At 58.0% G+C, this 25,906-nt stretch overlaps 2 protein-coding genes across 5 annotated transcripts; one reads left to right on the top strand and one right to left on the bottom strand.

Annotated features, from left to right (window-relative positions):
• Positions 1 to 3,325: 3,325 nt before the first annotated feature.
• RRP7A (ribosomal RNA processing 7 homolog A) lies at positions 3,326 to 9,945 on the top strand. 2 transcript variants are annotated; one of them, XM_054582478.1, is made up of 7 exons: positions 3,326 to 3,405; positions 4,926 to 5,068; positions 6,550 to 6,675; positions 7,345 to 7,462; positions 7,775 to 7,872; positions 8,281 to 8,479; positions 9,524 to 9,945. In XM_054582478.1, the coding sequence occupies exons 1-7, from the start codon at positions 3,333 to 3,335 to the stop codon at positions 9,607 to 9,609; spliced, it is 843 nt and encodes a 280-aa protein (XP_054438453.1). In that variant the 5' UTR covers positions 3,326 to 3,332; the 3' UTR covers positions 9,610 to 9,945. The 2 variants fall into 2 exon arrangements, with proteins under 2 accessions (XP_054438453.1, XP_054438454.1); XM_054582479.1 differs by lacking the exon at positions 3,326 to 3,405 and adding an exon at positions 4,049 to 4,307.
• Positions 9,946 to 10,125: 180 nt separating this feature from the next.
• On the bottom strand, positions 10,126 to 25,676 carry SERHL2 (serine hydrolase like 2). Of its 3 annotated transcripts, none has more exons than XM_054582475.1 (12): positions 25,562 to 25,676; positions 24,502 to 24,651; positions 24,277 to 24,390; positions 23,900 to 23,941; positions 23,439 to 23,458; positions 22,704 to 22,778; positions 21,535 to 21,647; positions 20,851 to 20,930; positions 16,678 to 16,712; positions 12,707 to 12,789; positions 11,244 to 11,340; positions 10,126 to 10,337 (listed from the first exon to the last, which is right to left on the bottom strand). In XM_054582475.1, the coding sequence occupies exons 1-12, from the start codon at positions 25,563 to 25,565 to the stop codon at positions 10,173 to 10,175; spliced, it is 978 nt and encodes a 325-aa protein (XP_054438450.1). In that variant the 5' UTR covers positions 25,566 to 25,676; the 3' UTR covers positions 10,126 to 10,172. The 3 variants fall into 3 exon arrangements, with proteins under 3 accessions (XP_054438450.1, XP_054438452.1, XP_054438451.1); XM_054582476.1 differs by lacking the exon at positions 10,126 to 10,337 and adding an exon at positions 14,384 to 14,580 and having other exon boundaries at positions 11,250 to 11,340; XM_054582477.1 differs by lacking the exon at positions 24,502 to 24,651.
• Between the last annotated feature and the right edge of the window lie 230 nt (positions 25,677 to 25,906).

Here is a 25,906-nt window from a genome sequence, read left to right as displayed (position 1 = left end):
ATTTGTGTATATTTACTACAGTTTTTTAAAAAGGAATGAAGTACTGATACAAGCTACAGCATGGATGAACATGTATTACATGATTCCATATATATGAAATGTCCAGAATAGGCAAATTCGCAGAGACAGAAAGTGAGAGTAGTGGCTACCAGGGGCTGGGGTCCAAGGATGGGAATGGGGAGTGATTGGGGTTTCTTTTCAGGATACTTGAAAATGTACTAGAATTAGATAGTGGTGACAATGACATGACCTTGTAAATAACCTGAAAACCACTCAAGTGTATACTTTATTTTTTTTTTTACCATTTTATTTTTTTTAGAGAGGAATGGAGGGAGAAAGGGAGAGAAACATTGATGGGGGAGAGATATAAATCACTTTCCTCTTCCACGCCCTCCACTGGGGATCTGCCCCACAACCTAGGCATGTACCTTGACTGGGAATCCAACCAGTGGCCTTTGGTTTGCAGGCCGGTGCTCAATCCACTGAACCTTGCTGGCCAAGGCAAATTTTGTTTATTTATTAGAGAGAGAGGAAGATAAGGAGAAAGGGAGAGAAACATGGATTAGTTGCCTCTCATATGCCCACAACCTGGAGCCTGGCCTGCAGTCCAGCCATGTGCCTGGACCGGAAATCAAACATGGAACCTTCCGGTTTGCAGGACAATGCCCAACGCAGGGAGCCACACCAGTCAGGGCATGTACTCTTTCAAACAGTTACTTTCCTGTCTGTATTGTATCTCAATAAAACTGCTATAAAAAACTGAAACAACAAAACTGTTTTCTTACTGTGCTGCAATTTGAGCAGGGCTCAGCAGAGATGGCTGATCTCTATTCCAAAGGGTCATGCATGTGGCTTAATTTCATCAGTTCAGCTGGGGTTAGAACATTTGATGCCTTAACTCAGGTGACCACCGCCTCCACTTCAGCATCTCTCCCCCTATGCAGTCTGTCATTCAGAACTCTAGAATGATTTTCTTAATACACCTGGATTCCAAAAGGGTGGAAGATAAAAGCTTAAGTCTTGGGCCTGAAAACCCCAGAGTATGAATTCTATTGTATTCTGTTCTCAAAGTAAGTCACAGGATTGGCCATACTCAAGAGGGCACATAGACTGCAGCTCTTGATGAGAGGAGTGGCCATTTTGGGAGAAAATCTCCAACAGAGACCATTCAAAGCTGAAACCGTTGGACCTTTGCTTCCAACAACAAGCAGAACTAGGTAATATGGGAAAGCTTCCCCTTACAAACACCTAGAAATTTTTCACATAACAACCTTCCTTCCACAGCAGTGCACCCATGAAAATAAGAATGGTGCAGGTACAAAAATAAAGAATCTGGACACTGGAATGTTAAGTTAGCAGTATTGGTCGCAAGAACTAAAATACTGGATTTCAAAGGCTGAAGAGGGGATGGGTGACAAGGCTATCAGCCCACACAGGAGCAGTGCTGGCACTTGTAGCCGTGCATCAGATTCCCTTAGTGGTGCCTGCTGGGATCACCTACCAAGTCCCCTCCTTGTGCCTGAATCCCTGTCCCCAGGTCTGCCCGCTGGTGGGAGAATGCACTCCGAACAGCTAGTACCAGAAGGGAGCCTGGGAGATCCTCGGAATTCGCATCTGGATTTGGAAGATCTCGCCAACCACGTGGCAACAGAGACCCAGCAGCCAATGGTAACTGGGGTGGTGTGGTGGATCAAGATGGCTGCAGGTTACTGGACATCCTTTGCTTTGGGAGGTGGGTCTGTGCCCCTCCGAATCTGAGTGGGCTCCATTACTGTTTTGACCAGACGTGACTCAGCCCGCCTGTGGGCCCGGACTTTGAGACCGGCAATATCCCGACTTCCTGCCCCTGGAGAGTCTCTGGGGTCCCAGAGCCACCAGGTAGGAGGCTGACTACTGAGCCCACATGCTGGGAAAGCCACGGGTGGATTCTCTCATCGACAGTCCCACACGAGCCCAGCCTCCAGCCATGCAGCTAAGGTGGCAGCCGTGTGAGTGAAGCTGACTTGGATCCTTCAGACCAGCCTATGTGGCAATTGGATACCGAGTAACCTCAGTCAATACTTTGTGGAGCAAAGGAATCACCTAGGTGAGCGCTGCCCAAACCCCTGAGCCACAACCTCTGGAGATACGAGAACTAGTTTCTTTTGAAGCAGTTCAGTCCTGGAGCAACAGCTCGTGGTGCAAACCCCTGTGCCGAGTCGTCACAAATGAGCAGTAGGACATCTCTTCTGCACGCAGATGGAGCACAGCTGGGAAGGCGGAGCATCGTCAAGGACAGCACCATCCTTCCAGCTGAAAGGACAGCGAAACTTGCAGTCGCCCTGGATTTCTCTTTTTTCTCTCACACTGCATATCCAATCTGTGGACAAATCCTATTGGAATTCTTCACACATACCCAGAATCTGACCAGCTCTCATCACTCCGACGGCCACTTCCCTGGTGACCAAGCCTCAGTCTTTCCCCTGGATTATTGCTATAGCGTCCTATGCGATCCTGCTGCCGCCCTTGCCCTCCAAGCCTAACTGCAATGTAACCCCGCAAATGACTGTTTAAACATCACCTGTCACCACTCCCACGGTGGCTCCATGCTGCCCAGGCAGAGTAACCAAGTGCTTCTGGTGGTCTACCGGATCCCAGGGGTCGGCCGGGGTCGGCCGGGGTCGGCCGGGGTCGGCCAGGCTCTGCCCCTCGGGGTCTCCTCTGGCTCCCTGCCGCGCAGTCTCATTGCTGTTTCCTAGCACCGCGGGGAGGCTCCAGCCTTAGAGCCTCTGCTCTCGCCGTTCCCTCTGCTCAGATATACCCTTCTCCCAACACCTGAATGCCTTGCTCCCTCAACTCCTTCAAATACTCGTTCAAACATCACTTCATTGAAGCCTTCACATCCCTTCACCACACTCCCCCTCTTGCCTCTTTTCTGTTTAGTACTGTCCATTGATGCATACGCTTTCTATTTTGCTTCTCTGAGTAGTTGTTGTTCCCCGTTACAATAAAACTCCAGGATGGGTGGATTTTATTTCACCTCTGTATCTCTAGCGCTTAGGACAGTGCCTGGAACACTAGCTCATTTATTTGGCGGAATCCATGAATGAATGAATGGAAAGGTGAGTTCTCTCCCGAGAACGGCCGCCATCCTAGCCTTCACTTACTTGCACATTTATGTGCTGACTTTATTCTGAGCAAAGGAAGGTTGGGCTCTGGGGCGACCCGGGCCAGAAAGGCGAGCCTGTCCTGAAAAGGGCGGGAACCACACGCGCCGCCGTCGTCATGGAAACGGACGGCTCCCAGCTTCCAAATACAAGTCCCAGCGACCCGCGCGGCTTCCGGTCGGCAAGATGGTGGCGCGCAGGAGGAAGCGTGTGCCGCGAAGCTCTGAGACGGCGATTCCGAGCCCTCCGGGCTACTCAGGTGAGGGGCTGCGGGGCCGGGTACGGGCAGGCTTCGCCGAGAGACGGCTTGGGGGTCGGCGGCGGCGGCGGTAGGTTGTGAGGTCCCAGGTTTCCCCCGGGAGACCCACGGCGCGCCGTGCTGTCATCTCGCTGGCCTCCCCGGAGACGAGCCCGTTAGGCCAGCGCTGCCCTTGGGAGCACTGCCTTGTCCACACCGTGCGCAGGGCGTGTTGCTCCCCCTGCCCCCTCGGGGAGCGCCTGTGCGTCTCCTGACGTCTTGGCAGTTCCTAGTGCGGCCCCCAACAGCTCCCTCCAGGGCGGGACGTTCCCTTCTCATTGCTTCCCCGGCTTCTGTTTTTGCCCCCGATTTTGTTCTCCTCGCAGGCGCCTCAGGGTTCTTTGGGAAGTGAGATTTAAATCAGATCTGGCCTCACACGCCCATTTCTGTCCCCCCACCCAAACCCCCTGAAATCCCTCCAGCGGCTCCCGGTAGCACCTAAAGCCGCATCCGAAGGCGTTACCCTTGACCCGCGTGGCCCCACACGTCCTGGCCGGTGCCCTCTCCCCCCGAGTTCCTGCCCCAGCTGTGCCCTGACTCTTGCCCGCTTTGTGTCGCTGCCTCCCTCACAGGGGCCTTCCGGATGGGTCTCTAAAGGCCTCTGCCACCTGTCTCTCCGACTACTTCTCCCTGTTCCTTTCGTATTGGTAACACCTCGTTTCATGCCTGCCTGTTCGCTGGCTTCCCCCATTACCCTGTGAGCTTCCTGAATGCAGGGAAGCTGTATCCCCACTGCACTCTGAAGAAGATGGTGACAGAAATGGAAAACCACCCCTAGTTTTATCAGGATTAAAACGTTATGATGCCCTGGCTGATGTGGTTCAGCTTGTTGGAGCGGTCTTTCCTAAACTGAAACGTCGCAGGTGCGATTCCCCGTGTGGGCACATGCCTAGGTTTCAGCTTTGTCCCCGGTCGGGGGGCGGGGGAGGGGGGGCATACAGGAAGCAACCGAGCGATTTTTCTCTCTGACGTTGATGTTTTTCTCCCTCTCTCCATCCCTTCTTGTCTCCCTTTGAAAAAAGAATGGCATATGGTCGACTCTCCAAATAATAATACAAATACAGACTTAAGACCTTAAGGGGAATTATGAGGGCACAGAGCAGGTGGGTCTAACCTGGCACATACGCCAAGTGGTGGGGGAGGATGATATGCGAAGAGGTGGCCCGGGTCAGCTGGGCCTCCAGCGACGGTAAGGACTTTGGCGTTTGCCCCGTGAGCGGCAGGGGTTGCCTCTCCTCTCCTTTCAGTCCCCTGCTGTATTAATTGCCAAGTTATGTTCTGTCTCCTCCACCAGCGTGGGTGCCCCTCCTGGGCAAACTCTTTGCTCATTCACTCTAATAGCCTGCATAGCTCTGTGCACAGGCCTTGCCTAGGGAAAGGGCTCGGTGAAGGATGGGTGGGTGGACAGAGAGAAGGGACTAGAAAGGGACAGCCCTCGCCTGATTTTCATGCCATCCCTCCCTGCTCCTTCTCCCTTCCAGCCGTTCCGATCAAGTTCTCCGAAAAGCAGCAGGCTTCTCATTATCTGTATATGAGAGAGCACAGAGTTCGGGAAGGCACCAAGTGTTCCTGGCCTCAGAAGAGGACCCTTTTTGTCCTCAATGTGCCCCCGTACTGCACAGAGGTGAGTGGTGTCTGGGAGGGAGTCTGTATGCTCAGGTGGGGCTTTAAGCAGAGTGTGGCTCCCACTGGCCACCACCAAGACCTTAGTCTGACACAGAGGACGATAACTAAAGGCTGTAAGGAAGGTGGCCAGAGGGCAGTCGCTCTCTCTTGACAGGGAATTTGCTTTTGAAAGATGTGTTTTTAAAAATACAGTTCTGTCCTGGCTGGTGTGTCTCAGTGGATTGACTGCCAGCTTGCGAACCAAAAGGTCAGGAATTCAATTCCCAGTCAGGGCACCTGCCTGGGTTGCAGGCCAGGCCTCTGGTAGGGGGCGCACGAGAGGCAACCACACATGGATGTTTCTTTCCCTCTCTCCTTCCCTTCCCCTCTCTCTAAAAATAATAAAATCTTTTTAAAAATACAAATCTAAGGAATGCTAAGCTATTTATGATTACCTAGAATTGTTACAATGCATGTTGTTTTTCCCTGGTAACACTAGTGGTGCAAGTCCATAGCAAACAATAGGAAAAGTATAAGAAAATAAAATTACTTCTAAATCTGTCCAGACATACAAACTTTTTTTCACAAAACTGTTAAATTTAATATTATGTAAATTAACAGAAACTAGTTTTTTTCAAAAAAGAAATCAGTGTCTATAAGATTATAGTTTTAAAAATTTAAAAATAAAAGATTGCAGTTAAAGGGAGAAAAAGCCACGAAGAGGTTAGGGTGTCATTTTTAACCTGTACTCTGGAGCAGTGTATGTGTGGAGGAGGGTCCGGGCCGAGATGTACAGCCTGAGCATTTCACAAACTGAACACGCCCGTGTGATCAGCACCCAGACGGAGAAACATGATCACCCGCACCCGAGAATCCCCTTGGGCCCCTCCCCCGTCCATCTAAGCAGCATCCTGATTCCAACAGGATAGATTTAACTTGGTTTGGAAGTGGCTGATTCAGGTGGTACAACTTACTTGGTTACCTGATAAAGTCAGAATACTCAGAATAACACTAAAAATGTCCTCACCTAGTCTTGTAATGATGTTTCTTAAAACATTGAGGACCTACGCCTACTTTTGGGATCATTTACCTGGAGAAAATGATAGGAGAGATGGATCTGTCAGCAGGATGCGGTTTCAGAGTGAGAAGTCCCTTTCACTTTGGTGAGAAAACCAAGTGCATCCTGGGCACGTGCTTTCCGAACGGTCTTGTCTCAAAGCCAAAAAACCGATCCCTGAATTCCATGCTCACTCTGGCCCGCGGAGCTGTGCTTTTTTACCCACAGGCTTTATCATGATGACTGAGGAGTTTTCTGCCTTGGGTCCTGGGAGGGTAGGATTCTCACCTCCCCGCTGAGGCGGCGGTGGCTTGCCCAGGCCCTCCCTGCACACCCCTGGCCTGGACTTGGGCGCAGATGTGGGGCCGCAGGCCTGCGGATGTGGAGGGAGGCGCCTGGGAGGCCCTGCAGCCGCTCACGCTGTGCTTCCTGGGCTGTGGCAGGAGTGCCTGTCCCGCCTCCTCTCGCCGTGTGGCCCCGTCCAGTCAGTGGAGTTACGTGGGAAGCCTGAGCTCGCCGAGAGCCCGAAGGAGCCAAAGTCGAAGTTTTTTCACCCCAAGCCCGTTCCGGTAAGCCCCCAAGCGCTGGGGTCTGCTAGACTGGGGGCGTGTGGTCGGACTGGGCTGGTGTCCCCGGCATGGGAGGGGCATGGGAGGGGAATGCGGTGCCGGGTGGCAGTGGGACGTCCAGAGCATTCCCTGCGCTCTTCAGGGGGGCTGGCAGGTAAACAGCCTCCACGCCTTACCCCAGGCTCACCTCATCCTTCAGCTTCCGCTGGCTCCGTCCGTGGTCCTGGGTCGAAGCTCAGAGACCATTCCTGCCCCTGCCCCGAGGGCCTCCCTGAGCCGCCCAGCTGCAGTCACTGCTTCTCGGGCTCCGTGGCCCCATTGTCATTTTCCTGTGTCCCTTGAGCCCACACCTCCTCCCGGGGTAGCATGCCCATCCCTTCCTGACCTAGGGTGAGCGCGCTTTTCCTGAGTGCCTCCCGTTGCTGAGATGCAGGCCTCTGCTGGAAACAGGTCCCTTCTAGCACAAGGAGGGTAACTCGGAGCACAGCCATCCCACCCCTGGGTTCGGGACAGCCTCCTGGTTATCCTCACAGTTTGGGGACAGCCTAACATGCCTCCCCAGTCCAGGGCCAAGTCTGGCTGCGGGTAGGCGCGACCCCTTGTGCTAGGCGCGGGTGGTTGGAAGAACGGGAGCGTTCCCAGCACTGTGACGTCGCTGCCTCCCTGCAGGGGTTCCAGGTAGCCTACGTGGTGTTCCAGAAGCCCGGTGGGGTGTCAGCTGCCTTAGCCCTGAAGGGCCCTCTGCTGGCCTCTACAGAGAGTCACCCCGTGAAGAGCGGCATTCACAGTCAGTACTGCGGGAGGTGTGGGCGCCTCCTTCCTGGACCCTGGGCTGGCGGGGAGCTTTGTGGGGGCAACGCCCGCTATGTTCACGGGTCCCGAGAGCAGCATGAAGGAGGCCCACGCCTGGCACTCAGGGCAGGCAGAGCTGAGGGACCGGCGTGCTGCCACCGGGGCCGGCCTCACCTCCTGAAGCCTGAGCTGTAGTCTCTGCGCCTGCGGCCGCTGTAAGGCCATCCCAGCTGGCCTGGCAGGTCCTGGGGTGGGGCCGCAGTGTCAGCCTGAGGAAGCCCGTCTCCCTCGCCCCCTTCTTCCACAGAGTGGATCAGTGACTACACAGACTCTGTGCTGGACCCGGAGGCCCTGCGGGTTGAAGTGGATACATTCATGGAGGCGTATGACAAGAAGATAGCCGTGGTAGGGCTTCGGGGGGTGGCCGCTGCAGGGAAGGTGGGGCCACAGGTGTCCTGGTATGGCTCCTGAGGGGCCGTGGGGGTACGGCCTGTCCTGGTCTTCCACAGTCCAGACTTCCCTTTTCCCTGCTGAGTCCTGGGCCACCTGACTTGGTGACATGTAGTCGCTAGGTCTGTAGGGAAGGAATGCTCTGAGGGGAGAGGAGGAGGCAGTGTTGGAATGTCTGCCCCTCCCACCCCAGCTTGGGCACCAACGCTGTGCAGGGGCTGGGGGATGGGAGCAGCAGGTGCCACTGGGTGCCGGGTTCTCTGTGTGTGGGGTGCGGGAGCCTGAAGAGAGGGGAGGGTGAGAGGGGCTCCTGAGGCTGCAGGGTGGGTCCCAGGTGCGATCACAGGGTCACGTTCCTCACAGGAGGAAGCCAAGGCCAAGGAGGAGGAAGGGGTCCCCGATGACGAGGGCTGGGTGAAGGTGACCCGCCGTGGCCGGCGGCCCGTGCTACCCCGGACGGAGGCAGCCAGCCTGCGGGTGCTGGAGAGGGAGAAGAGGAAGCGCGCCCGCAAGGAGCTGCTCAACTTCTACGCCTGGCAGCACCGCGAGACCAAGATGGAGCGTAAGGACGCACCCCCAGTCCATCCATCAGCCCCTGTGCCCGCGGCCCCCGGCACCGTGGACAAGGCCCAGAGCCCCGAGGCAGGCGCTGGACCTGGGGCTTGGACCAGGGTGACTTAGGCCCCGACTCCCCCACAGCCTTTGGGGTTGGGGTCCCAGCGCAGCAGCACCTGTGTGCTGGTCCCCCCGTTTCTCCCCGGAGGTTGCTCTGGGGGCCCCTGGATTACTTAGGAGCTGTGGCGGAACCTAGGCTGGAGGACCCACACAGCCAGGCCCCTGAGCAGTCAGTGCCGGTGCCGGATCGCAGAGGGTGGACCTCAGGTGTTGCCCGTGGGTGCAGAGAGGGCTGCTGCCCTGCGTGCGTGGGTGCATGTGGGAGGCACCCGCGTGTGGAGAGTGCCTTGGGGTGAGCACCTGAGGGCTTGCTGCCGGCTCCAGGCCGGGAAAGCCGCCTGGTCCCCCTCCTTGCAACACAGCTTCCCTGTGGTGATGCGTGACGCACCACCTGGCCACTGCTGCTCCCTCCACTCTGCCCGTCCTCCTGCCTCTCCGTTCCTGCCCTTGCCCCTCTAGACTCACCCGGCAGTGGGCCTCTGGGCCCCACAGAGCCCCTCGGACCCAGTCACCCAGGGACCAGAGCTGCCCTCTGAACTCGGTGGCATTCTGAAGTTGGGGCCCTTTACTCCTCCCGAGTCTGATCGCTGCGGTGGAAAGGGGCTGGGAGAGGTGTCCCCGGGAGTCTCCCCGCACCCCAAGTGTCCTCTTCACTTGCCTTCGGGTGTTTTGGGGCAGGAGCGAGGAAGGGAGAGAGGGACTTTTAGCTTGCTGTCCGCCTTGCGGTGCGTTTTGGGTCTCACAACCGGGCAAGCCGTTTTCTCCCCTTAAGCCCCTGCCCTCTGACTGGGCCTGCAGCCCCCAGACACAACAGGGAGGCACTGCGGAGCCCCCAGCTGGGAGGGGAGCCCTGGGGAGGGGCGGTGGGGTGCGACCTCCACAGGCCCGTTGTCTGATCCAGGCCGTGTCCCCCTTGCCCCTCACACCCCAGATCTAGCACAGCTGCGCAGGAAGTTCGAGGAGGACAAGCAGAGGATTGAACTGATGCGGGCCCAACGCAAGTTCCGTCCCTACTGAGCCAGTAGGTGGGTGGTGGACGGCCAGCGAGGGTGTGAGGGCCAGGACGTCGCCACACTGCCCAGGCGGAGGGGCTACCGATCAGACAGCACCAAAGACCTGAACCCACACAGGCGGGATGGAGGACAGCGTCCCCACTCGGTCCTTGTGCTTCAGGAAGCCATGGCCCCAGGAAGGGACACCTTCCCAGAAGATCCTAGTCTCTTGCCCGATGTCTCCGGATCCCACTGTGAAAGCTAAGTGCCTCCTCTATTCTCTTAAGTCCCTGGATGGAAAACCCCCACTGCAGTGAGAGCCTCAAAGCCAGTGAGACGGAGACACGAAAGCAATTTAATCCCTGTGACTCAGCAGGAAAAGGATGCAGGGCTGCAGGCGGGGGGCGGGTCTATCCTGCTCCTCCTTCCTGCGGCCACTGCCAGCTCCCTGCAGATCATCCGCAGCAATACAGAGCGACCCCTAAGTAAGACACAGTCCTCCCTGCCCACATATGGGAGTAAAAAATGTCACCCTGCACCTCTACTCTGCCAGCTTTTACAGGTCATGATTTGTCAAGCCTGGCCTGGCTAGGGGCCTTGGGAACTCGGTGTCTGTGTAGCTGATGCCAAGGGCTCCAGCTGGGCCTGGAGCCTGTCCTCGCTTTCTAAGAAGGAGCTGACCACACCGGCCACGCGGTTGGGCTGCTGCATGTGCACGTAGTGATTGCCTGGGACTTCCACATACTGGAACCGCTGGAGAAGGGAGGGAACGGTGGTGAGGTGTGGCCCAGAGAGAGGGGGCGGGGCTTTCCTGGGCTCTGCTGCCTGCCCCTGGTGCAGGAGTGTCCCCAGGGTGAGTGGTGGGACGGTGACAGACTGACCCAGAGCTCCCAGGGCCCCAGTCTTTGTGTTGCGCCCCGTGGGCGGCTCAGACCCCTGCTCTCAGTGAGAAAGGCCGGGTCTGGGGGGGGCCATGTGCACCCCTGGGCTCTGCGCCTTTCTGAGTTCGGAGCTCAGGGCCGGTGGTGGGGCTGCTGGCAGCGCCGATCATTGCATAAGGTCCACTTGAGAGAAGAACGAGGAGTTGGTCACACTTGTTCCTGTGGGGGGCAGGGGGGGCGCCCACGGGATGGGCGGGCACCGCCTGTTGGCTGGCCAGCCACGCCCAGGCTTCCCTTGCCTGAGGTCGCCGAGGTGCCTCCGGAGGCCCCTGGCTCAGGTGTTCAGGTGGATGAAGAGCATAACATGACAGCTCCTCCCCGGCGATGAAGTGACAGCACACATCCCAGCCCTCCAACGTGGAGGCCCGCCCGGACCTGCAGCCAACACCCACTCGGGGGACGGGTCATGTGTCCTCTGGGACCCTAGAAAATTGTGGGATGGCCTCTGGCTGTGCAGGGCCTGGTCCACTGGGTGTGTGAGGACAGGAAACGGGGAGCGTCAGCCGGGGAGCGCCTGCACTGAGTTCCCTGTGACCTCAGCTCTGAGTGTGGCCTCATAGCTCCTGGGGGTGGAGGGTGGTGAAGGGGCCAGGGGTCACCTGTTAGACCCGTGGCTGAGCCAGACTAGGATCCTAATGCAAGAACAGACACGGCATGGCATAGCCCTGCGGGCCCGTTGCCCCCTCTGGGCCCCAGGCACCGTGAGCCCCGCACCTACCTCTTTTAGGACTGATTTTAGCGTGTCAACCATGAAAACCACAGGCTCCTTTTTATTGTCGTTCTCTCTCCTCACATCGTAATATCCTTGCAGTGCTCTGGAAAACGAGAAATCAGGGTTCACCTCTGGTGTGCTTCCGGACAGCGCCCTCCACCCGGCCCGGGCTACCCTCGGCCATGCCCACAGCCGGGTGCCTTGCGCCCAGATTTAATTCGGGATTCAGCCATGTGGTGCCCCCCACACTCAGACTCCTGGGAGCCTCCTCTGGCCACTGTCACTGAGGGGCAGAGCCAGTGTTTGGCCGGACTCCACGCCTTTTCTTCCTTTTCGAAAACAATAGCATAACCAAGATAAGTCCTCCCACTTTAACTGGGTGATTCCATGGCAGCGCAGTCGGTGGTGCAACCATAGCCACCGTCGATTCAGACCTTTCTATCCCCTGAGAGCGCACACCCCCCGCTTGCGCTCCCTCTTGCACACGGCTGCCTCTCGCACAGGCACTGACGGACTCTGCCTGCCGTTCCCCTGCGTGGGCCTGCACGGGAACGGAGTCCTGTGCTGTGTGGACTTCGGTGGCGGCTCTCACGGAGCGCCGGGCACCCAAGGTCTGTCTGTGTGCAGCCATGTACCACTGTGCCACTCCTTTTCGAGGCCGAATCGTGTCTGCTGTGCATAGACTGCATTTGCTCGTGTCCTGTGGACAGACTTTTGGGTTGCCTCCACCTTTGGTCCTTATGACCATGTGGCTCTGAGCCATCGTGGGCGCTTGTGTGCACATGTCGGGCCTCCCCCTAGGAGTGGAAGTGCTGAGCCGGAGGGTCCTAGTGGTGACTTCCTGGCTCCAGACACTGCCGGACTCTGCCAAAGTGGCCCCATAGCGGCGTGTAGGGTTCAGACTCCTCCCCAACCTGTGGACCGACACGTGTCTCGCGGTTGGAGTCCAGCCATCCTCGTGGGCGTGCAGTGGTTTGGATTTGCCTAGAGAATCCGTGTTTTCTAAACCTGAGCTCAGCACCAGGAACACGGGTGTGTCCTTGGGAGTCACAGGCCCCGCCTGGGTGTGGATGGTCCAGAATGCTGCAGTGGAGTGGCGGTGGCATCTGAGCCACATTAAAGGACGTTCATGGCTGTGAGGGACCCTGAGTGGGTGGAATAGTAATGGCTGCGTGCTGGCCTGGCGGGGAAGGCAGGCAGAGGAGGAGCTTGGGCCTGGGAACATGAGGGGCCCAGGAGGGCTGGAGGGCTGGGGTGCCCTCCACTGTCCTGTGCTGAACAGCGTGGAGTCCTCCCCGGCCGGTGCTGCCCACGCCCTCCCATCGCTTTGCCCTCCTTCCGCACAACCTGCTGCCGGAGGTTTCCCAAAAGCAGTGTGGTCTTGCACTGGGAGAACTAGGGACCTCACGCCAGGGACACCTGGAGATCCCCAGTGCCCACAGCTCCTCGGGTGCTGGGTTCAGACTTACTTGATGAGGAGGACACGGGCCTGCAGCTTCTTGATGAAGAGGACAGCCCGTTCTCTGCTGACGAATTCCATGCAATGCTCGAGCTGCGGAGACAGCACAGTGAACTCCAACCACAAGGCACTGCTGTAGGGGCGGGGCCCACCTCTCCTGCGGGCTTTGGAGCCTGGTTGGGCCACTTTACTCATCAGCCTCTGAGCACCCCGTCTCCCTGTTTTATGACCATTTAGGGAGTTCAGGTCTCTGCTGTCTCTCACAGTGACCGGGAACCACACGTGACTATTGAGTGTTGAAAAAGGAGCTGGTCCAGGTTGGGAGGCACCGCCCTGTAAATCACATGGTGGACTTAGAAGACTTCGTGTGAAAAAATGTCAACTATCTTAATCATGTTGTTTTCTGAAAGGGATGGAGACATCGATCAGTTGCCTCTCCTACCCCCCCAGCCGGGCCCTTGGCATGCACACCAGGCAAACGCCCCTGCTGGTATTTGGGTTGCAACCCCTCGGTTCGCATGTTTTATATTGATTTCAAGCTCAGATGGTAATATCTTGCATGCTTTGAGTTAAAAATGTCGAAAGTTACTTCCCCTGTTCCATTTTTACACCTTGAATATGGCTACTGGAGATTTGAAATTACATGAGGCTCCCACTGTCCTTGTATTGAGCTGTGCTGCTTGCTCTGAGGACACCCAGGGCAGCAGAATTTCTTCTGTGTCCGTGGCTCAGCTCGCAGCCTGACAGGAGGGTCAGTCGTATTCAGTGGGTTAATTCAAGACTGACTTTCCCAGCTGGTGTGGCTCAGTGGATTTAGTGTCGGCCCACGAACTGAAAGGTCTCTGCTTGGATTCCCAGTCAGGCCACATGCGTGGCTTGCAGTACAGGCCCCCAGTTAAGGGCGTGCGAGGGGCAAGCGACCAATGGATCTCTTTCTTGCACATCATCTATTTTTCTCTACCTCTCCCTCCCTTCCCATTTCTCTAAAAGTGAACCCCTCCCAGTCCCTTCCTGTTCCTCAGGTTAAAATACCCTGGGTGCTCTGCCAGAAACAGGTTCCCGTGTCCAGGAGGCCAGATGAACTGAGATTTACCAAAGACACAGACATGCTCCCTGTTACCGCCCCTCAGGGCTGAGCACACAGCTTAAGGAAAAGATCAGACCAGCCCGAGGTTGGTTACCGGGTGGGAGTGGCCCACCGGGGCCAGTGGTCATGTCCGGATTAAACTGGACGGCCCCCAGGCTGGTGTGGCTCGGTGGGTGGGGCGCCAGCCTGCGAACTAAAAGGTCTCTGGTTTGCATCCCAGTCGGGGCACTGGCCTGGGGGCAGGCGAGAGGCAACCAGTCGATGTATCTCTTGCACAGAGGTGTTTTTGCGGTCGTCTCATCCTCCCATCCCCTCTCTAAGGCCTTGAGTGGACATCAACATGCCATGTGAATGCGTAGTCAACAGCTGACAGGAGGTGGCGCCAAGATGGACCTCCGGCCTGGCTCCCAACCTGGTGCTCTGCACCCCTGCTCTGGGCCTCTCGGTCTCTTGCTTTACTACCTTCTGCCAGAACTGGGCTCTCTGGCTTTAGGGCTCAGTCAGACCCTCAGTTAACATTTGTCAGGCACTGTGGTTCACCGGCGTCCCAGGAGGTGGAATGAGCATCTACGAATGTTCCCTCACCACCAAAAAACCAACCACATTGCTGCCTGGAGAGTGACGTGGGTCAGGCCAGGGGCCCTGCAGGGACGCTCCCGGAGGACAGCTTTCCCTCCAGGGACCTTCACGACCCCACTGGCTGGGACTGCAACAAGCTCCGGCCCCTGGGTCAGCATGCAGAAGACAGACCGCAGCGTGTGGGCCTCAGTGGTTGGGAGGACCTGCCGGCTGTTCATCTGGCACCTCACACCTACCTCACACGATTTGTGTTTGTTTTTGTGGGTTTGGTTTTTGTTTTTTGTTTGTTAAGTTTCATAAGTTTATTTGAGCCAAACTGAAGATGTCTCTCGAGGAGCAAGATCTGAAATGCTCCCACCTGACACCACTGTTAAGAACAAATCCCAGTTGGATCAAAAACAAAACTCAGACATTCCTGTCCCCTTGGCTGATGCCGTGGTCCAGGCCTCAGGGCCAAGCCTGGCTCAGGGCCACAGCTCTGGATGTCCCGAGATGCCTGCCTGTAATGACAGTGTCACGCATGGGCAAAGCATTTCACCCTCGGGAACAGTTGAGCAATAGCACCGTCTGTGGGCGCCTGAGGTGACAGCACTTTGCCAGTCTTCACAGCAGCCCCACAGAGGCAGCTCATTTGTTACTATCACGGGGGAACAACGAAGGAATGATGGGATGTGCTTCCTTTGCATGCACGTCAGCTGTGGCTCAGAGAGGGTAAGCGCCTTGCCCAGGGTCACACAGCCTCTGTGAGGGAGACAGGGCTGAGTTTCTGCACCTCCAGATCTCCACGCTGGCGGCTGGTTTCAAAGGCCCCTTGTTATCCAGCCCCTGTCCCCTTTGGTCTTCACAAAAGGAGCTCCATCAATAGACACCACCCAGACTCTACCTGTGCAGCAAGCGGCAGGAAGTCGGCGGAACCTCCTTCCCCAGCCCTGGGCCCAGCACAGTTCCCACCTGCTCTCAGAAACTGCTGACCGGGACCTGGCCATGCAGCTGGAGGGGAGTGTCCAGCTGGGGAGCTTTGCTCACAGTGCCTGCTGAGCTCAGGCCCCTGGTGCCAAAAAGGCTGGGGACCGCTGTTACTGAGCACACCCCTCCCTGCTGCCAGCCGCCGTAGGGGCTCCCACTGCCCTTGCACCGAAACCATTTAAGCATTTGCAACCGTGTATGCAAAAACCTAAAGAAACGACCAAAAAAGGGGTCCCTGAACCAAGAGTCTCCGCTTCTACTCACAGGCAAGTCTGCTTGCAGCGGGCTGAGGACGGGTGGACTTTTATATTTTGCTCTTCGGGCACCTGCATGCAGAGGGGTTTGTCTTTCCAGTTAGGCAGGTGTGAAGCCCTCGCAGGCCGCGGTGTGTCAGCCTAGTTTCCTCGCCGTCACGTGTGGGGGACTAGAGCTCCTGCCTCCAGGGCTACAGTGTGGACTGAGCACACACACTGGAGGCAGCGGGGCATGGGCAGCGGGGCCAGCGCCCGGCCATGGCCATCTTGCCTTCCTTGCAGGGGCAGGGGCAGCGCCAGCCCGCCCCCGTGGGGACACTTCTGGACTTCAGGAATCCGCCCCAGCCCCGGCCACTAGGAGACCAATGATTCCAAAGAGGCCACACACCACTTCACGCCCAACACAATGAAAGTTAAAAACAGAAAAAACAAGTGTTCACACGGATGTGAAGAAACTGGAACGCGTGACCATTGTGGAGGGAATGTGAAATGGTGCGGCCACCTGGGAAACGTGGGTGGTTTCTCAGAAGGGTAAACAGGGTTATCATGAGATCCAGCCATTCCACTCAAGAGCTCTGTATCCAACGGAGTTGACAGGTGGACTCAGACCAGTAACGTGCAACCTGCGTTCACAGCGGCCGTGTTCACAGCGGCCGAAAGGTAAAACGAGTGTGTCCACCGAGGGATGAACGGCACGGCCGTGCAGTGGGTGTTTTTCAGCCATAAAAGAAGTGACTTCTGCCACATGGAGAAACCGTGGAAACATGATCTCAGTAAAAGCAGCCAGACACAAAGGCCACACACTGCATGATCCTACTGTATCAGGTCCCTAGAACAGGCAAAGTTGGACAGAAAGCTGGAGGGTGGCTGCTCTGGCCCAGCGCAGGGAGATGGGGCGATAGTGTTTCCTGGGTAACGGGTTTATATTGGGGACAATGTAAACTTATGGGGTGGAGATGTTTGCATAAATAGTGCCACTGCATTGTACACTAAGGAATGGCTTAGGATGGTAAATATTATGCTGTGTGTATTTTGCCACCATCAAAAAGAAAAAAAAGAGACTGGTGGAGGAAGCAGAAAGCCAGAGGCACTCACCAAATCCATCCTTCGGTCTCTGTTCATCACTACACCTGAAAGAGAAGTCAGACAGTGGCCTCAGCGTCTCCTGTCTGGGTGAGGGGACCCTGGGCCCCACTGGCCAGCGCTTTACTTCTTTCCTATGTGCCTCCCCTGTGAGAGGCAGGAACTGTTTGCGAGACCAGTGTGCCGGCACAGACATCATTAAGGAGCCCAGCAGTCTACCAGACATCAGGGCAAGTGGGGAAGCTGTTCGTGCTCAGTCCTTTCCTCAGTTTCTGATTCCCCGAACTGAGCGCGGCAGGCCTTGCCCACTGGCGCGCCTTGTAATTCCCTCAGTGCCCACGTGGGGGGCAGGTGTCAGCACCTGTTTCCTGAGAAGGCAGGGAGGAGGGAGGCCAGGCTGGGCCCAGGCTGGATGGGGGCTCTGCCCCAGCCCTGCTGGACGCCAAGGGTTTCAAAATCCCTGAAAAGTTCATTGTGTAAGAAAATAATTTTGGACACAGGAGTTACTATCGGAACCCTAGACTGCCCTCTCTCCTGCCACAGCCGATTTTTAGAGGCTGTGATAATGTGATATAAGAAATGTACATGGTAGTTGTCTGTGTCTCCCGGAGAGAGCTCCTAAAAACTGTGTTAATTGTGTAAATGGTCCCAAGTACTAGGAGCATCTTTTGTCCTAATACTTGGTCTCTGAGCCCAGTTCCTGACACAAAGCCCCGAATATTTTCTGAAATGTTCTGGTTTCAGGATGGGGGTGGTCACCAGAAATATCAAGCCAGTCCTCTGGGGAGGGGACAGGGGCTGGAGATTGAGTTAACCGTCAATCTGAAACATCACTCAAGGCTGCGAAACTAAACCTCCATAAAAATCCCTGAACTACGGGAAATGATCTGGGTAGGGAGCCACCCGGAGGGGCTGGGAAGGTGGTGCTGGGGGAGGGCGCCAGGAGGCCATGGAGGCCGCGTGCCCTTCCCCCATGCCGTTGCCCTTGGCATCTTCCATCTCAATGGTCCCCAGTTGTGTCCTTCCTAATCAACGCGTGCAAATAAAAAGAAATGGTTTTCCTGAGTTCTGTGAGCCATTCTAGCATATTGAAAACGAGAGTTGTCATGGGAGCCCAGTTTACAGCCAGTTGGTCAGACTACTAGGGCAACCTGAACCCTCAATTCACCAGGAGTGGGGACAGTCAGGTGGGCTGGGTGCGTCTGGAAATGCCAAATTGATCGGGGCCTCCCCACCACCCCACCCTCCCGCTAACACCCTCCAAGTACATCCCTCTGCTTTTGGAACAGACGCCACAACCGACCATCAACCAACAGCAGGTCACCGGGCCCTGCCACATGCCGCCTGCACCCCCTTCCCTCCTGGGCAGCCACTCTCCCCTCCCTCAGGGCTCCTGGATATGGATCGGCTGCACGGGCTCCCTCTGTCCACAGGGAGGACTTCTGGAGTGCCCGCCCCTGGGTCTGGAATGGTCTGCATGCCGTCACCTCCGCGTCACTGCGCTGGCCGTGATTCCCTCTCCTTGGGCCCCTCTCCCAGGCGAGGTAACCATGTGAGTGGTGACTTGGTTACCGTGTGTGCCCCGAGCCCCAGGCCCACTCCAGGGGTGCAGGGCTGGTGCGCCCACCCTCTCGTCCCAGCAGGAACACGCAGCCTGCCCGGGACCGCGGTCCTGACTGACTTGTCGAATGTGTGACTGAAAGGGTGACATGAGTCCAGAATGGGCCTATGAAATGGGACGGAAGGGCCTGGGTCCTCCTGCCCTGGCCCCGGTTTCCTTATTGAGAAAGCACTGAGGCTTTGGGACCACAGAGGAGGCCCAAGCTCCAATGGAAGAGAACAAACCTCAGGAAGCACTTGAACCTGCTGGCTCCCATGTCCTGTGCTGGGGCCCGCAAGTTCAGGGGTGCGAGGGCCAGCAGAGCCAGCGCATGGCGGTCAAGTGCCTGCCAGCTGCCTGTGGGACATGCACCATGTGTGGCCAGGTCTTCCCATTTTTCAAAAGAAACCCGAAATCTCCACTATTACATAAAACTTTTCTATTTTAAACATGAACAGGTGCCTCTGGCAGGGTAACTCAGTTGGTTAGAGTGTTGTTCCAATATGCCAAGGTTGTAGGTTCGACCCTGGGTCAGGGTACATAGAAGATTGCCAATGAGTACACTAGTAAGTGGAAGAACAGATGGATGTTTCTCTGTCTTCCTATCCGTCGTGAAAATCAATTTAAAAAAATTAAAGTCTTAAGGATGAACAACCTATTCAATTTCCCACTAGCCAGACTTTTTTACTTGACAAGCCAAAGAAACTCTGCTTGCACCCCCAAGTAGGCAGGATGCAGGGCTGGATCCCGACACACAACTGTCCTTTGTCACCCATTTGGGAACCCCAACGAGAGCTGGGTTCCCACACCTTCACGCCAACACATCACCCTTGTTTCCAGATGCCTAGGCCAGCGTTGAGACAGGGTGCAGGTAAGAGAGCAGATAAGGCCCTGGCCCCTCTCCACCCTGGCTCACCGCCTGCTGGTTTCTGCCACCCCAGTCGAGTCCAGTGATCAAGCACCAGCCTCCAGCCTTTCCCAGCCTTTCCTGGCAGCTCCCTTACCTGCATCACCGTCCCCCTGGATTGCGCTGAGACCAGCTCCCTCACCAGCGCCACTCTGCTGTGCCCAAAAGTCACCTTCTCCACCAGGCCCAGCCAGCCCGTTGCACTGAAGATTAAGCTTCGAGCTCTGCCCACAGCCGGAGCCCTCCCTGCCCCGCCCCGTCCACCGGGCTAGCTCTCCCCTCGCCCTGGGCGCAGACGGGGGAGAGTGCACACAAGCCGGGGAACGCCTGAGGCCACCAGAAGCTAGGAAAGATGCCTCAACAGCGTCTGTCACAGTCCTGCCAACACCCCGCCTGGCTCCGTAGCCTCCAGGTCTGAGAGGGACTCAGGCCTCCCGTCAGTGGGACTTTATAATGGCAGCCCCAGGAAGTGAGTGCAGGGCTCGGAGGGGGGAGGCTGGCTGGGTGACTGCGGCGTGTGTCCCAGCCCACCACCCTGCTCCGGAAGCAGCGGGGGCTGGGAGGCCTCAAGGAAAGGCCTGGGGGCAGCCCGGGACACCGGCTCTGCCAGCATTACCCACCCCACGCCCCGTAGTGTCAGGGAGCCCGCTCTTCTTCTTTTAGGTTAGCCCGGGGGCCAACACAGTGACCTAGCCAACTGCCCGCTCCGCCCACCCCAACCTTCACCCTCCCTCCATTCTCCCCAACTCCCCCAGACACATGGCTCAGGGTCTGCGCTCCCTATTGCACGTGACCAGGCCCGGCCTAATGGGCCTCCATGCCTGGCTGGGGCCCTGCCTTATTCTGGGTTAGCCCACCTCTTTCCGCTCCTGGGGCCCCTCTGGGCTGCCCCCTGTGTCGGGGCATCAGGAAGCCTGATCCCACAGCCCCCTGCCCTGGACCTCCTCTTTTCAAGACAGACTTGCAGGGAGGGGCAGACAGAAGCTCAGGGACGATAAGACTGTCCTGCCCAGCTCGTCCCAAACAGGCCGCTGAGGCTCAAACAGTCAAGGGTACCATCTGGTGCATCTGCCCGCATAGCGTGCTGCCATTTTCAGGGAAATGATGCAACACAGCAGATCTCTGGCTTCTCCTGAGCACGTAGAGCTTCTGGCCAGACTAGACCCGTGTACACACGGGCAACCCCTGGCTGCCGGGGCCACAGTCCCCGCCACTGCCCTCTGCCTCAGGCTGGCAGCTGGGCTTTGACCCCTACCTCCTCAGCACTTTATGAACCGAGGTCACAGTCAGCCTCCCTCGGGGTCGGCACAGAGCGCACCCTTGCAAAAGGCTTCCAGATTGCACGTCTCGGGAAGCAAAGCACAGAGGGCCGGGCCTGACGCTGCCCTGAAGCAAGGCTGCGACATTCCCCCACAGTTAGTCCCAAGACGCCTGACCAAGCTCCCACAGGACACGGTTCCGGGGACGGGCAGCACCGTCCCCTGACGCAAGTCCCTTGGCCTTTCCGAGCCTCTGTTTCTCTTGCACTCAGTGGGCTGAGGAGAGCGTAGGAGGAGCATGAAACGAGAGACGGACTGCAAGGCACTCAGTGTCAATGCTGCACCAGGGCAAGCCTAGTCGTTCCCGTCCTCAGCAAGAACAGTGCCAACGAGCGGGACCTTGGACGGTGACCTCTTACCTGTGGCCACTCGTGTGGTTCCTCTCTGCAGGAGGATTTTCCCACACTCCTCTCCCAGTTGGGTGTTGGCCTTCAGGAGTCTGGGGGAGACAGGAAGGTGCTCAATGCCCGGGTCGGGAGGGGCCAGAGGGGAAGGAGAGGAGGGCAGCAGAAGGAAGGCCGCCCCACAAGGACGCAGGCATGAGTGGGAGCGATGGTCACATCTGTGGGGTCGGCGGGTGTTTCATTCCTTTACACAGCGAATATTTATAGAGCCCTGACTACCAGGCACTGACAGGTGCTGGAGGGACAGATGAGGGGAAGCAGCTGTGCTCGCCACCCGCAGACCTGAGATTACCTACAGGGCAGGGACGGGGCGCCAGGACAGGCGTCCAGAGGCCGTGCCAGCTGGCTGAGGTCCAAGGAGGCGGGGGAGGTGAGCAAGGTGCCTGAGAGAGGTACAGGCAGGAGCAGCAGAGGGAAGCAAAGGGCTGGAAGGAGGGGGCTGGGGAAGGGCAGGGAAGGGGGCCGGAGCGGGCGAGGAGACGGGCGAAGGGCGTGGTACACACTGGGGAGACTGAGAGGGAGAATCAGATAAAGTTGCGATCTTGCCAGGGAACCTGATGCCCAGGGTGGGCACAGAGAGAAACAGCTTCGGTGTGGATTTGCGACCGAAGCTTCCCCGGTGACCCCCATGGCACCCACCTCTGCAGAGTCTCCTCCAGGCTGAGCACGCGGGGGGGCTTCTTGGCAGCCGCGTCCAGCTGCAGCGTGTGCTCGATCGCTTTCCGCTTGTAGGTCAGCAGGTTGTCCACTTCCTAAGTATTCGAGGTGCTGCTGGGTGGGTGGGGCTCCCCGCTGCAGGCCAAGGGGCCCGGCCCCTCCCCCAGCCCCTGGCTCTGCCCTCAGCAGCCCTTGGCCATCCATGCCGACCCAGTGGACCCAATGACGGGTTGCACAGGCTCAGCCCTGCTACTTAGCCCCGGGGCCCCGAGCCTGATGTCTGCTTCAGTCACAGCCACCCCAGCCCTGCCTGTTGGGGGACAGCTGGAGGGGCAAGGTTGGTCGAAGGAGCAGAAAGGAACCCTCCAACAATGGTCAATTGCTTGCAAAGGTGCGGTATTAGGGTCCATAAGTCAGGAACCATCCGGGGTTGCCCATTTCATCTGGTTTAACGAATGCCACGACTCCAAAAGGCGGCAGGGAGACTGGCAGAGGGGGTGCCCTTCAGGGGTCTCCCGCTCACCCCCGCATGTGCCCCTTTCCAGCCCTGCTCACTCTGGGATGACCGGGACCTGTCCAAGGTCCACTGCCAGAGAGTACAGAAAACAGGGAGGAGCAAACACACAGATCGACCCCTCCACCTGGAGGGCTGCCCCCGCCCCGGCGGCACGGAGTCCTCTACTCAGTGGTGAAACAGATAAAAAAGCGAGAGTGGCAGCCACGCTTCTGACTGGGTCCTTGTAACGTCCCACGGATTATCTGCCTGTTCGTCCCACATTTACGGAGCACTTGCTGTGTGCCAGGAGTGGGCATGTGGTGATAGCAAGGACAGCCATGCTTCCTGCCCTCAGGGATATGTGGTCACTTCACACATGAGAAAAAGGAACTGATGGAGGAGTGGCGTCACAACGAGAAAGGCTGGGCACTCGGGAACAGAATGACAGGATGTTGGAGCTGGCCCCTGGGTCCCGTTCCCTGCGAACTCTGAGGGGTGTAAGCAGTAAAGTCTGTTTCCTGTGTTGGTGGGGGGCTCATTCCCCTCAACAACTGTCTTGCACCTCCTCCCGGCACCTCCGTATCCACCAAAAGAGACACTGTCCTGGGCCATACCTGGGACCTGGCTCTCCCCCAGGGACAGTCCCCATTCTTACATTAGTGTCCAGGGCAAACGGCAACGAGTCCAACATGATAAGTTCATCCACCATCTCAGGAAAGACACAGGAAAACTGACGGATAACAAAGCAGACAGAATGAGCTCTGGCTGGTGTGGCTCAGTGGATTGAGCACCGGCCTGCGAATCAAAGGGTGGCCGGTTCGATTCCCAGTCAGGGCACATACCTGGGTCACAGGCCAGGTCCCCAGTAGGGGACACATGAAATGCAAAGACACATTAATTTTTCTCTCCCTGTTTTTCTGCCTCACTTCCCTTCACTAAAAATAAATATATAAAGTCTTAAAAAAAAAAAAAAAGCTACCAGAAGACAGGATCAAGAGGAGAGAAACTGGAAGGAAAGGGACTGAGACTTGGCTCTGCTGTTTCCTGAAACACCTCTCAGGCTGGGGCAGGCGGGCTGACCCACAGGCCTGACCAAGACTCCTCTGTCCCTTCAGGGCACCTCCTCTCCTCTCCGCCTTAGTCCTCGCCCAGCAGCTGCTCCAAACCCCGGCAGTGGCGGGATTCTGGGGAACCTGTTCGCCACAGTGATTACTACTGCAGTCTACAAAGCGCGCTGGTGCTAGCCAACCAAACGCCCACTTGAGACTCGAGACTGAGAGGAGGCCCTTCCTGTCCCAGGTAACTCCCCCTCGTCCTCCGGTTCTCCCCGCCCCACATGGAGGAGCACCCACGGTGGCCAGAGGTGATCACTGCAGAGCCGTCCACTCACCATTCCACCCACGAAGCCACCTAGGAGACAAAACAACGGTGGCACTATATCCCCACCGCGCCCCTGAAATCAAAGCCCGACTAGGACTTCCTCCAGGGGCTGACCCACCGTCAGGCAGGGGGCCTGGCTCCCCTCTCCCACCAGTGGATGGGGCCCAGTATGTGGTGTCGTACTTGGGGCTCCCCCGCTGGGCCAGGTGGCCCCTTCATCAGACCTGACCACCGAGGAGGCAGATTTCCCACGTCAAATTGGGAGACGGCTCCCCAGTGTCCCCTGTGTGCCTCAGGGGAGCTGCCTGAGGCCCGGGGCCACAGGGTCCAAATGTCAGTGTCTAAGGAACACCCTCATCTCTCCTTAAAATCTGCAGAAGTGCAGCCGAAGGGAACCTGTCTCCGGACGCCTGCCCCGCCCTCGCCGCCCCCTGCAGGACCCCAGCCAGGTCCTGGACGAAGTGTACTCACCAAAACTGTGGCCCAGGATGGAGAAACGCTTCCACTTCAAGGCTGAAAGCACACACAGCCAGGTCGGCAGGGGCCCAGCCATCCCCTCCCTCGGTCTTGCAGGCCCTGGACTTGGGAATTCCCTCCCCAGCATCAGGGCCGCCCCTCAGGAGACCAGATCAGAGGGTGCCAGCTGCACTGCAGGGGTGGAAGCCACAGGAGGAAGCGCGCTCTTCTTGGCCGCCCTCCGCACCTCGCCCAGCGTCACCCGGGGTCCTGGCAGGACTGGGACCCGCTCCAGGCCCCTGCCAGGCCCCGTTGCTCGTGATACCGCACCCCACTCCAGCGGTGAGAGGGGGTGCCACCCCCCGCACGCTGGTACTCAGCCTCTTACTCACCCTCCACGACTCTTCGGGTCTCACTCACAAAGTTTTGAAAGTGACAGCAAAGACCTGGGCCGAAATGGGACGAGAGCCCATGACCCCTGAAGTCCATGGCAACGTAATACAAGTCTAGGACAGGGATGAGAGGGGAGGGGAAGGCGTCTAAGTCGGCCATCTCCTTCTCCTTGTCCCCCTGTACCCTGCCCCCTGGCGGTCAACTTCCCTCAGCCCCAGCCCCACCTCTGGGGAGAAGAGGGATGAGTCTGTCGAAGGAGTTGGCGTTGTCCAGCCAGCCGTGCAGGCAGAGAACCGGGCGGCCCTTGGGGGAGCCCCAGGCTTTGGCTGCAATGTGGCCCCAGGGCACAGCCAACTTCAGCTCTGAGAACAGACCTGAAAGACAGAGCAACGCTCTCGGTTGAGGCCAGCACGTCCCAGGCCCTCATGGGGCCCCGAGTGTTCAGGGCAGCTGAAGCCCTCCCCAGGGGCCCGGATCCCCGCGCGGCCCCCAGGTAGCTACGTGGAGAGAGCCAGGCGCGGGTGTGGGGACCCCCGAGGACAGAAAGATACACAGGTGAGGGAAGCCTTGGGAGGGCGTCACCACGGAACTTTCTAGAATAGCCTGGGGGCTTGCTAGGTCTGGGCTCTGACGCTTGCTGGCTGTGTGACCTTGGGCAAAGTTAACAAAACCCAGCATCGGTTTTCTTTTTTGTAAAACTGGAGTGAACAGAATTATAATTGCCACGTTTTCTCGGGCTTTACTGAGGGCGAACTGAGTTATTCCCGTTCCCCACATCTTCCCAGTTACGTGGACCAGCATTTTCCCCTGTCGCAGAACAGGAAACTGAGGCACACGGAGGGGCAGTACAGGCCCAAGGTCGCGCAGGGAGGGAGATCTGGAGCGACGATCTGGCGCAACCCCAGCTCTGACACCGGGCACCACGCTGTGTCCTACTCTGGTCAGGGCGCCAACTCACTGTCCACATCTGACCTACCCCGCTGTCGCTCCCCGCGCGGTTGCAGACCCGCACCCCCCAAACGCCGGTGCGCTTCCTACCCTGTCTGCGGCTCCCAGAACCCAGAGGGGCCACGTTCGACCGTGTCCCCCTCCGCCCCACTTCCGCCGGACGTGCTCAGCCCGCTCCCAACTGACCGCGAAGTAGATTGGACCCCAGGAGGGCGGCGGGCACGGCGATCGTCCCTCCGTCAGCCTTCCTGACCCCCGAGACCCCAAGTAGGTGAGTGGGCGGGGTGCTTCTCCCTCCCACTCGGGTCTGAGAGGCCCTGAACAAGGCGTCCTCACCCATAGCTCGCGTCCCTTCGTTGCACGGAGGCTGTCAGTATTCGCCAAAACTTCCAGACCAAGACCTAAAACGCCCGCGTCCTTGGCCTCACAGGGCGGCCCCGCCACCTCGGCCCCGCCCACAGAGACCCCGCCCTACCCCGAACCCACCCCGCAGCTCCCCCGCCCCAGCCAGCCAGCCCCGGCCCTTCAGAGAACCAGCCCCCTGCCGCTCAGTCCCCACAGAGGCGCCCGGCAGGGGGCGGCGCCCGGCAGGGGGCGGTGCCCGGCAGGGGGCGGCGCCCGGCAGGGGGCCCCGCCCACACCGGGGCCCGGACCGCTGCCGCCCGCGCCCCCACTCCCACG

The sequence above is a fragment of the Pteronotus mesoamericanus genome, unplaced genomic scaffold (assembly GCF_021234165.1).
Source record: "Pteronotus mesoamericanus isolate MK-2021 breed Mesoamerican mustached bat unplaced genomic scaffold, CSHL_Meso_final contig_702, whole genome shotgun sequence".
In the NCBI taxonomy this organism is placed as follows: domain Eukaryota; kingdom Metazoa; phylum Chordata; class Mammalia; order Chiroptera; family Mormoopidae; genus Pteronotus; species Pteronotus mesoamericanus.
Note: the sequence above shows the minus strand (reverse complement) of the source record. Positions and strands in the feature narration are given on the sequence as shown.

Excerpts from the sequence above, each read along its gene's own strand:
- SERHL2 (XM_054582475.1), bottom strand. Across the intron at positions 21,648-22,703 it reads CGTTTGCCCTGGACACTAAT|GAAGTGGACAACCTGCTGAC; the intron begins GTAAGAATGGGG and ends TCGAATACTTAG. Across the intron at positions 16,713-20,850 it reads AACCACACGAGTGGCCACAG|GTGTAGTGATGAACAGAGAC; the intron begins GTAAGAGGTCAC and ends CTTCTCTTTCAG.
- RRP7A (XM_054582478.1), top strand. The coding sequence starts at position 3,333 with ATGGTGGCGCGCAGGAGGAAGCGTGTGCCGCGAAGCTCTGAGACGGCG. Across the intron at positions 3,406-4,925 it reads GAGCCCTCCGGGCTACTCAG|CCGTTCCGATCAAGTTCTCC; the intron begins GTGAGGGGCTGC and ends TCTCCCTTCCAG. Across the intron at positions 7,463-7,774 it reads CGTGAAGAGCGGCATTCACA|AGTGGATCAGTGACTACACA; the intron begins GTCAGTACTGCG and ends CTTCTTCCACAG.